We start from the raw sequence: 11,542 nt of genomic DNA, 5'->3' as shown, positions 1-11,542 counted from the left end.
CACTAGACTCTGTTTTGTAGTTTAAATTGTACAGATCTTTTACTTTCTTGGTTAATTCCTAAATATATATATTTTTGATGCTACTGTAGGTGGAATTGTTTTCTTTCTTTTCTCTCTGCTTCCTTCCTTGCTTTCTCTCTCTCTCTCTCTCTCTCCCCACCTTCTCTCCCCTCTCCTTTCATTTGACTGAGTCTCTCTCTCTCTCTCACCTAGGCTGGAGTGCAGTGGTATCAGGTGTGATCTTGGCTCACTGCAACCTCCACCTCCCAGGCTCAAGCGAGTCTCCCGCCTCAGCTTCCTGAGTAGCTGGGATTACAGGTGCCTCCACCACACCTGGCTAATTTTTGTATTTTTAGTAGATGTGGGGTTTTGCCATGTTGGCCAGGCAAGTCTTCAACTCCTGACCTCAAGTGATCCACCCAACTTGGCCTCCCAAAGTGCTGGGATTACAGGTGTGAGCCACCGTGCGTGGCTGGAATTGTTTTCTTACTTTTGGGATAGCTTCATTGTTAGTATATAAAAATGTGACTAATTTTTATGTGATTTCATATCCCCCTACCCTGCCAAATTCATTAGTTATAACTGTTTTTAAAATGGAATTTTTAGTGTTATCTGTATGTAAGAGCATATCATTTATGAACAGAGATAATTTTACCTCTTCTTTTCCAATGTGGATGACTTTTTCAAAATTATTTTCTTGTTTACTCTGGCTAGAACTTCCAGTGCTATGTTGAATAAGAGTACAAAAGTGAGCATCCTTGCCTTGTTCAATTTTGTAGGATAAGCTTTCAGTTTTTCACTGTTGAGTATGATATTCACTATGTGTTTTTTATATATGTCTTTTATTATGTTGAGGTAGACTCCTTCTATTCCCTGCTTGAGTGTTTTTGACATGAAAGGCTTTTGAATTTTTGTCAAATGCTTTCTCTACCTAAACGGCGGTGATCATACAGTTTTTTTTCCTCCACTCTTGTTACTGTGCTTTATTACACTGATTTTTTTCCTCATCTGCCATTGGTTGATTTTCAGGTGTTGAATTATCCTTGCATTCTAGGAATAAATTCCACTAGGTCATGGTGTATAAGCCTTTTAATATGCTGCTAAATTCAATTGGCTACTATTTTGTTGAAGTTTTTGCATTAATGTCATAAACTATATTGAACTGCAGTTTTTTTCTAGTTTCTGTGTTTGGCTTTCGTGTCATAGCAGTGCTAGCTTTATAAACTGACTTAGCATTTTCTTTTTAAATGTTTTGGAAGAGTTTAAGAAGGACTGGTGTTGGTTCTTCCTTAAATATTTAGTAGAATTCATCAGTGAAGCCAGGGTCTATGGCTTTTGTCAAGAGGTTATTTTTAAATTACTCATTGAATCTCCTTACAAGTTACAGGTTGATATAGTTTGTCTGTGTCCTCACCTAAATCTCATTTTGAATTGTAGCTCCCATAATTTCCACGTTGTGGGAGGGAGCTGGTGCGAGATAACTGAATCATGGGGCAGTTTCCCCATACTGTTCTTGTGGTAGTGAGTAAGTCTCACAAGATCTGATGGTTTTATAAGGGATTTCCCCTTTCACTTGGCTCTCATTCTGTCTTTCCTGCTGCCATGTAAGACATGCCTTTTGCCTTCTGCCTTCTGCCATGATTGATTGTAAGGGCTCCCCAGCCACATGGAACTGTGAGTCCATTAAACCCTTTTTTTTTCTTTTTAGATGAATCTCCCAGTCTTGGGTATGTCTTTATAAGCAATATGAGAGCAGAATAATACACAGGTCTATTCAGATTTTCTATTTCTTCATGATACAATCTTGGTAGGTTTTTGGTTTCTAGGCATTTGTTCCTTTCATTTGTCCCATTTTTTGGTATACAATTGTTCATAGTGCTCTCTTAAATCCTCTTTATTTCTGCAGAATTGATAGTAATGTTCCCATTTTCATGTCTGATCTTAGTATTCTGAGTCTTTTATCTTAGTCAATTTAGCTCAAGTTGTATTAATTTTTCTTAATCTTTTTTGAAGAACCGACTTATGGTTTTGTTTCTATTTTTCTATTTTGTTTTACCTATGTTTTAATCTTCTATTTTCTTCCTCTGCTGGCTTTTTGTTTGCCACTTGTTTTTGATAGTTAATAAAAGCATATATTTTTCCTAAATCTGTGAATATTCTGTTTTTTAAATATAATTTCCTTTGTAGTCCTGTTTTAAATACACCTCAAAACACTAAAATGGTGTCATCACACTTGCAAAGGTGCCGTAGCACAAAAAAGATTAAGAATCTTACTCCTGTCTAGAACGCCCCTTCCCAAATCCCCAACTTCCATTACATATTCTGCTATTTTCCTCTTAGAGCACTGGTTTTTAGGCACATAAATATCCCTGTTATTCCTTGAACAGAACAAAGTAAAACTTCTAGCCGGGTGCGGTGGCTCATGCCTGTAGTCCTAGCACTTTGGGAGACTGAGGTGGGCAGATGTCTTGAACCCAGGAGTTGGAGATTAGCCTGGGCAACATGGGGAAACCCAACTCTACAAAAAATATAAAAATTAGCACGGAGTGATTAATCTCAGGAGGTGGAGGTGGAAGAATCACTGAGCCCTGGAGGGAGGTTGAGGCTGCAGTGAGCCTGCACCACTGCACTCCAGTCCAGGTGACAGAGTGAGACCCCGTCTCAAAAAACTTCTACTCAGGGCTTTTACACTTGCTGTTTCCTCTGCCCGTATTAGTATGGCTTGCTCCCTTACTTGCTTCAGGTTTTTACTTGGATGTCACTTTTCCTTTGAAGTCTCCATCCATCCGTTACGAATTAGAAACCACCTGTTCTCTATTCCCTGTATTGTTTTTTCTCCATAGCACTACTCACCATCTGGTGTGCGCGTGTGTGTGTTGTGTGTATCTTTCTACTAGGCTAAGTTCAGAGATGACAGGGACTCCTTTTTGTTCACTGTCATACTCCAAGATTTTAAAATTGTGTGGCATATAGTATATGCTCAACAAATATTTGAGAAGAAAGTTCACGTTAAAGATGGCAACTGTTTTTGCAAGTTGCAAATTTCTTTCTGCCTTTTTATAGTTAATTCTATCAGATGCTTTATAATTTTTTCCCTTTCTTTTCTAGGCTTAGCAAAGCCAGCCTCTATTTTTTTTTTTTTTTTTTTTTTTTTACACGGAGTTTCACTCTTGTTACCCAGGCTGGAGTGCAATGGTGCGATCTCAGCTCACCGCAACCTCCACCTCCTGGGTTCAAGCAATTCTCCTACCTCAGCCTCCCGAGTAGCTGGGACTACAGGCGTGTGCCACCACGCCCAGCTAATTTTTGTATTTTTAGTAAAGACAGGGTTTTACCATGTTGACCAGGATGGTCTCGGTCTCTTGACCTCGTGATCCACCCGCCTCGGCCTCCCAAAGTGTTGGGATTATAGGCGTGAGCCACCGCGCCTGGCCGCCAGCCTCTATTTAAGACTTCTACTTTTTTTCCCCTTGGAGTCCATTTTTTCCCCCAATTTAGGAGAAATACCCTCCTAATGCCCACCTTTTCTTTTTCTTTTGTTTATTGAGATGGAGCCTTGCTCTGTCTCCCAGGCTGGGGTATAGTGGAGCAATCTCGGCTCACTGCCAACCTCTGCCGCTCAGGTTCAAGCGATTCTCATGCCTCAGCGTCCTGAATAGCTGTGATTACAGGCACCAGCCACCACGCCCAGCTGCTTTTTGGATTTTTATTAGAGACAGGGTTTCACCACGTTGGCCAGGCTGTTCTCGAACTTCTGACCTCAGGTGATCCGCCTGCCTTGGCCTCCCCAAGTGCTGGAATTATAGGCATGAGCCACTATGCCTGGCCATCCCCACCTTATCTGCCAAAAGGATGAATATCCCTGGCTTTATGTGGAATGGTGCATACTGCCACATCGGTGTTTGAGTCCTTCCCCAGAGGAGAGGGGAACCCTCCTCCATCTTTTTTGCAACATCTCTTGTTGCAAACATTTCTTTTTTTGTTGCTTCCCGCCAGAACACACACTTGGTTTTGTTCTATCCCATACTTCAGATTTGTTTTGTGTGTGTGTGTGTTTTTTTTTCATATTGAAAAGATGACATTGCCCCAAGAGGCAAAATTGGAACTGAAAAAACTTATTTTATTTAATCTTTTCATTCATCTAGAATGAATGTATTATGTCAACTGGGACCTGAAATGCGTAAATGTATTTTCCTCCAAATGGTTAACTAATCCTCCCAATAGCACTCATTTGAATAATCTGTTTTTTCCAAACGTTACATGTCTTTTACAAAATACAGCCTATTGGGGGCATGTTTCCGGGCTTTTGTTCTGTTAAGCTATCCGTTTGCTTACACCAGTAGTCATGCAATCTTTTAATTTCTACTACTGCGTTTTTATTTAACATTAATCCACTGTATTTGTATTTTGTCAGTGGTGGTAAATGGAAAACATTAAAAATCGAATGAAAGCAGCAAAAAAGCACACAATTTATGTCCTGTTAAGACTTCCGCATGCAAGTATCATGCTCCAAACATATTTTTTTCCATCTTTAGTTTTCCTGCGGAAAGGGGCTCAAGTACTTTGGGAAGTTAAAACAGAATTGAGGGACCCCGAAAAGGCGCACGGCAGACATGTCGGGTAGCGTGGCTAGCAACTGCTCTTAATTTTAGTTTGAATTAAACGTAATGTACTTAATTACTATTTGGATTTCCCTTTGGCATAAATAGCCAGGGAATATAACATCAAAAATCCCAAACTTTCGACACAATATACTACTGATCGTAGCACAATTCTAGAGGATCAAAAGGCAGAGGAGTTTGGACCTTGGGACAAAGACCTCGTGGAACGTCGACTCAGCGTCTCAGGGTAGCCAAAGCCTACTCAGAACTCCCTAAACGCGGGGTTTTGCTAAGTGGGGACGCTGCAAGGCTGGGGAGAGACAGGAAGTCATCAGGCGAATTCGTCATTCAGAAACAGAACCGTGGCTTCCTCCACCTCCAGCGTCACCGGCCCCCAGTCCGCTGTAATAGACGGCCAGCGCCTCGCAGCATCCAACAATGGACGTGGAAATCAGCTTGCGACGACGCACCTGCGCCTCTTCTGGTAAACGAGGCAGCGGGTGCAACGGTACCAAAGAGAGAATCGTCTCTCTCTGGTGGGGGGAGGGGGTCACTGCAAACGCCCGCCTGCAGCGGAAAGGTTATCTCGCGAGACGACGGGTCCCCAAAAGGCACAAACCTAGCGCCAAGGTTGGCTGTGAAGGTAGATTCCAGGGTGCGGAAGTGGCTTTGTGGTGCCACCTCTAGCCGCTCCGAGGTCAACCTCCATTCTACACCGAAAACTAGGCCTTGCCTGCTATGGAAGGGCAGCAGGGGCAAGAGAGCCACGCAACCCTAGCACTCGCCCAGGCTCATTTCAACAAGGGCGAGTACGCGGAGGCCGAATCGCTGTACTCCGCTTACATTCGCCAGTGCGCCTGCGTGTCCTCCAGCGGCTTGAGTCCCGGGAGGTAACTATCGCGAGACCTGGAGCCGCGGCGACCCCGGGGTCGGGGCGACGTTGCGGCTGTCTGGGCCACTAGCTTTGGTGCTGGAGCTCACCGGCGACGTTTATCATAACCCATCTCTAGGACTGAACGGGCTGACGTTCATTTTTCTAGAAAGGCCGAGGCAAGGCCTAGGACGAGGGCAGCGGAGAACACGGGGAGGGAGCCCACCCGCGCGGAGCCATCTGCCCCGACGGTGCGGAGAGCTTCCGGGAACCGAGCCCCCTACGCGGTCTTCGGGCGCGGGCCGCCCCGTCTCACCCCGTCGTCTCTTCCACGATCTGTACTGCCACCCAGAGACTTAGGACAGATCGGGACTTTTCATTTGAGATTTTAGCTGGAGGGAAATCTGCGGCCTGGGAAGGGAAGGGGTCACGGCTGGTAGGGCCACTACAGTGTCACAGCCCGGGCTTTTGGTGGTGGTTTTCACTTGTTATGAAAAGCAGATATAGGGAAGAGATCATAACGAAGGAGTTTATGTAGGCGTTTATCACTTGGTTGAAGCATTATCAGTTTACCCATAATACTTATCCATGGATGCTTCAGAACGAACCACCATGTCATCATCACATAGCTACTTAATATGTGTTAATAGTGTTGGAACCTTTCTGATTGATTAATAAGGTGATTTTTTTTCCTTCAGTTCACTTTTCCCAGTTGGTTCAAGTCAGTATACACATCACGCAACACACAGTTTTTCTTTTATTTATTGAGGAAACAGATTCTTGTGTCCTTTGAATTTCCGTGTTTTGGACTTGCTGACTAAATGTCATCTGTCATTTAATATGGTTATCTGTCTCATTGCTCGTGAGTTGGTAGTTAAATCCTGAGGTTTGATCCAATTGAATTCAGATTCAATATCATGGCAAGAGTACTTTTCAGGTGGGGATGTGTACTTTCATCAGGAAGCACATAATGACTGGCTGGCATTCTTTTTGTGATGTTAGCAGCTTCACGTGCTATTGTCTGCCTACCCAAAACATCTTTTTGGCTTGTGCCTGGATGTGTAGCATTTGCTTTTACTCCCAAGTCTTGCCTTGGGAGTGGTATGGAGTGGACTAGGATGAGAAAAGAACAGAGGGGTGGGTTGGTTGAACAGCTTTTTGAACAGTTGTGAGTTGTCTGTTGTGGATTTGAGTTTTCTGGACAGGATGCCAGCTTGTCTTTTGTATGAGGCTTAACTAAATAGTAAGGACTTGATTCTTAACCTGTTTGTTACGCTCCTATGGAATTAACTAGAAAGATAAAATTGCCTTCTCATTTCAGTAACACACCAGAATAATGAAGTTTCTGAACAGGCAATAAGATGATACCATTATCCTTTCCTCAATGCACCTCCCCCATAAAAAAGATAGTAAACATAGAAAACGAAACTATTCATGTTTCACGCTCTAAGAATAGACTTACCTAGTAGTTTTCAGAAAGTATTCATCCTCACCAGGTATGCTGATGCTGTCTAGTCTTGTTATTCTTCCTTTTTTGCACATCTCAGCCTAAGAACACAAGTGTCTGTAGCAAATATAATAGCTATACCTTACCAGCACAGGAAAGACAGTTTGTCATAGCGCAGAAGGGAGTTCATCATACCTGAATTCCAATCTTGGCACTGCCGCATGGCTAATGTGTCGGCCTCAGTTTCTCATCTGTAAAATAAACGTTCAATTTCCTGATAGCTCTAAAATTCTAGGAACTCATGGATTGAAACTGAGTTCAGTCGTTTCAGCTTTTTCCCTTCAATTTATCTTTTGGAGCTTACATTTATTTTTAAAGTATTGGGTCACTGAATCATTTTGAAACAATATTTGCAATTTTTGAATGCCTTTGACTCTGAATGGTTTGTGACATTTTCTTTTAATAAGTATAGCTTTAGTCATAAATCTAATTTCCAAAATATTTCTTTGCGAAAATTAGCAAATCCTAAAAGTCCACATTTGGATTAGGTAACGAGTGAATTCCATTATAAGAAATACTATCATTACAAAAATTTTAATTTTACAAAAAAATTTCAGCTTCCGCTGTTAGTCCATTTCTTTATAATTTGAAACAGAAACTGCATATGAAAAAGTCTTTTAGAATTTGATTTAATTAGATCTAATTCTAAATCTAACATTCTATGATTCTCTGAATATATTAATATATAATTATTAAAAACATAACAATAATTTTGAAGCTTTGATTTAATAACCTAATGACTAAAACCTTACTGGCATTCTGAGATTTCGTTTTGCATTTTTCTTCAAACTCTCTGTTGGGGGCAGTTCAACTAGGGTCATGTCAGACATAGATGAAGGGGAGTGGTGCCCTCTTGTAACCTAGCTTTTAATAGGGATACTTAGTGGCATCCAGAAGTATCCTTACACCAGTCTCTATCACGGCTCATAGAGTAGACATTTTCTAAAATTCCAGCAGTTCCTCTCCATCATTAGCAAACTTGGTTTGAAGGAGGCCCTTGGGCTGAGTGCCTCTCAGGGTAACAGTAGTTACAATCCCTGTCTGAAATCTCAAGGATCAAGAATAAGATATTAAGAAAAGTAGCTTTTATTTACACTAACTGCAGTCACAGGTATTTTTGAAGGACTATACTTTTTACTACGGGGTATTACAAAGAAGTGACAGATGAGTTCTGTTTGGTTCTAATTTGAGAACTGCTTTGGGAAAAAAGAAGGGGAAACAGAATCATTTCTGACTCAGAGCAGAGCCACTAATGTTCTCTGTGCAGACTGTCCTGTGCAGAGAAAGGTTCAGGGCAGCCAGGGTTTGTGACCTGTTGAGCTGGTGGTTGGTCAGAGCTACAGCCAGCCTGGCATTGGGGAGGATGCCAGCTGAGGCTGGAGGGAGGGCAACTCTGTCCCCAGAGATCACTTCCTGGGGATCATAGCATGTTGAATTTTACCTAGCATTAACTTTAGTTCTTTGTTGATGGAAAATGATTTCAAATCTCATTATTTTAAGATCACTTAAAAATTTGAGAATGAAATTGATTCACATTGTGATGTGGCCATAGGAGACTTGGGCTTTGGGCTGGCTTTTCCTCTTTGTTCAGCATTTATCTTACTTGTCGTCTTTGCCTTGCTGGTGAGTGCTTAGAAAATGAACAATCATTTTAATGTTATATTCAGCAGAACAAGTTGGCAGTAAACACACTATATAATGTGATTTTCAGGTTGACATTGTAGTGGTTTAACCCTACAAAAGTGGATAACAGGGTTAAACAAAATTGGTTTCATTTCTTTATTTGTACGTTTTTTCTTCAGCTTGGTTTTTCAGTGTTTGATGCTGCATGTTATAGGCTGTGAAGTTTGACAGTACCCAAAAGAGAATGAAAGTGGGAATGAGAGGAATTTGGTAACACGTTGTTTTTAATGTGAACTTTTTGTTTAAAGCAAATGCAGCCCTGAGGATTTGGCTACTGCATATAACAACAGGGGGCAAATCAAGTACTTCAGGGTTGATTTTTATGAAGCCATGGATGACTACACATCTGCCATAGAAGTACAGCCCAATTTTGAAGTTCCATATTACAACAGAGGGTTGATACTGTATAGGCTGGGTAAGAATTTTTTTTCTTTTTGGCTTTTGTTATTGACTGTATTGTTATTTCAGAGATCTCAAATATTGTAAAACTAACATGCTAATTAAGTTTTAAAGTTATGTGAAATTTAGGTTTAGAGCTTGGAACAAAGGAAGCCTCCTGAGTTTATTTTAGGCTTTTGATAGGCGTTATAGATCACAGCAGAGCACTGGGGTGGGAATTGGACCCGGGCACAGGAGTCAGGGTGACCCCATTATTTTGTGCTTGTGCATTCCCAGCTGCAAAATGAGGGCAATTCAGATGATCACCTGTGAAATTTTTCTGAGTTAAAATCTTCAAAGACTTATAAGACAATAGAAAGTGAAGTTTAGATTCTTGGATTAAAGGAACCATAGGTACTCTTTCTCAAATAAAGTGTCAAAAAGAAAATTGGTTTCCTGTTTCTTAATGTTACTGCAATTATGTAAAACAGGCTATACAGTTTTGTTAAAATTTTAAGATGATTGCTAATATTTACCTGTTAAATCTCAATAAATAAACCCATAGCTAATTTTAGGTGTATTATTCCCTAAGGGCACACAAAACACATCTCTATATTATCATTAAGATAAAAAAATTCCTTTACTAGAAGTGATTGAAGGCTCATAGATAAATATAAAAGCAAAAGTATGTGTATCAAATCGTTGCCATGAATAATATATAGAAATACTCAGTGTATTTTCTCTTTTCCATTTTTTGGGTTCTGGTACAGGATATTTTGATGATGCTTTGGAAGATTTCAAGAAGGTATTAGACTTAAATCCCGGATTTCAAGATGCTACTTTGAGCTTAAAACAGACTATTCTAGACAAAGAAGAAAAACAAAGAAGAAATGTTGAAAAAAATTGAAATTTTTAACTTAATTCCTTACATCTGCATCTAGTTATCAGTAATTTAAAATAGATATTGAGCTATTTTGATTTGTATTTAAGAAATTAATACATTAGCACTGAAAGTTAATGTGTTTAAGGTAGTTAATTTCAGGTTTAGTGGTTTTTTTAATGAAGTATAAATACCAATGTGTATGTGTATATTATTACAGTAAAAAGGAATGTGTGGTGTTTTCTTCAGTAAAACTGTTTTTGTGATTTTTTTTTATTCTCAACTTTTTATTTTAAAAATGTTGTATCTACAGAAAAGTTGAAAGTATAATGAAATACAAACTCTTCATTTAGATTCATTGGTTGTTAACGTTGTGCCACATTTGCTTTTTCTCTGTATTTAAACATACAACTTTTTGCTGAACCCTTTGAAAATAAGGTTCAGAGATCACAGTACTTCGCCTCTGAATATTTCAGCCTACATTTTCTGAAATTGAAGACATCCTCCTTTATAACCGCAACACCATTATAATACCTAATAAAATAAGTAATTCTGTAATGATAGCCATTCCAGCCTGTATTCCAAAGTGTGTAGATTTTTATTTGGATCTAGAGAAAATAAGTTTCATTGCATTTTTTTTTTTTTATGTCTCTCTCAGTTCTTTTAATCTAGTTAGTCCCTGTCCATTTTCTCCCCCTAGTATTGGCTTTGAGAGTAAGGCTATTTTATATGCTAGGCTACAGCGACATAACATTTAGGCTTAAAAATAAACATGTCCTACAAGAGAATAATTTGAAAGAATTACACTTGATTTTTTCAAGTAATCATTGATAAAATGCTTTATGATTTAAATATTGAACATAGTTTTCTGTCTCTGGATAATGACAGTTATCATCAACATTTACTGAATACTATAAGCCAAGCACTGTTGAAATCTTTCTATAATAATTTGGTGATTGGGTAGAAATGTGTAGAGAGGTGAGGAAATTATACAAAAAGCACTTAGTAAATATAAAGCTTTGAAAAAAAAATCTCTTTTATTTGGGTGCTGCCAACAAACAATTAGGCCCTGATGAGGCTATCAAAAACTGGGAAGAACTTGGAAGGGAAAGCGAGCCAGAGCCAGCCATATGCCATCTACATGTTTTGGTTTTTATTGTTTGGTTTCCAAAGATTTAGACCCTGCATCTCAGATCTCCCAAACTAGTTTGTTTTTTTTTTTTGTTTTTTTTTTTTTTTTTAACTCTGCCTCCCAGGTTTAAGCAATTCTCCTGCCTCACTCCCAAACTAGTTTTTTACTGCTATCGAAAAGCTGTTCTGTGGTGGAAATTACCCTAATCAGGAGAAAGGAAAGCGTCTTTGCTTCGTGTCTCCAGAGTCACTTCTGTGGCCTCAGATGCAATCAGCAGCAGCAGCCTTAAAATATTTTTATGTGTTTGAGTGTTCTCATGAAGCAGAAAAGTAATTGCCTTGTTTGAAGCTCATAAGTAATATCTGGCAAAATACATGGAGAATTTGTGCTGTAGGTAAGTGAATATTAAGAGGAAATCAGGTTTGATGGCCTAGAAACAGTCTCTGTTTCTAGAATTATTCACATTTTCCAAAATGGTTTACCTTTCTAT

At 39.6% G+C, this 11,542-nt stretch overlaps 1 protein-coding gene across 1 annotated transcript; it reads left to right on the top strand.

Annotated features, from left to right (window-relative positions):
- Positions 1-5,150: 5,150 nt before the first annotated feature.
- Positions 5,151-10,499, top strand: TTC32 (tetratricopeptide repeat domain 32). The gene is made up of 3 exons (XM_003935229.4): positions 5,151-5,491; positions 8,911-9,077; positions 9,811-10,499. Exons 1-3 carry the CDS (start codon positions 5,340-5,342, stop codon positions 9,945-9,947), a joined length of 456 nt encoding a protein of 151 aa, XP_003935278.1. The 5' UTR covers positions 5,151-5,339; the 3' UTR covers positions 9,948-10,499.
- The last annotated feature ends 1,043 nt before the right edge of the window (positions 10,500-11,542 follow it).

This window comes from Saimiri boliviensis, chromosome 1 (assembly GCF_048565385.1).
Source record: "Saimiri boliviensis isolate mSaiBol1 chromosome 1, mSaiBol1.pri, whole genome shotgun sequence".
Taxonomy (NCBI): domain Eukaryota; kingdom Metazoa; phylum Chordata; class Mammalia; order Primates; family Cebidae; genus Saimiri; species Saimiri boliviensis.
The sequence above is the reverse complement of the archived record's forward strand: the minus strand, read 5'-3'. Positions and strand labels throughout refer to the sequence as shown.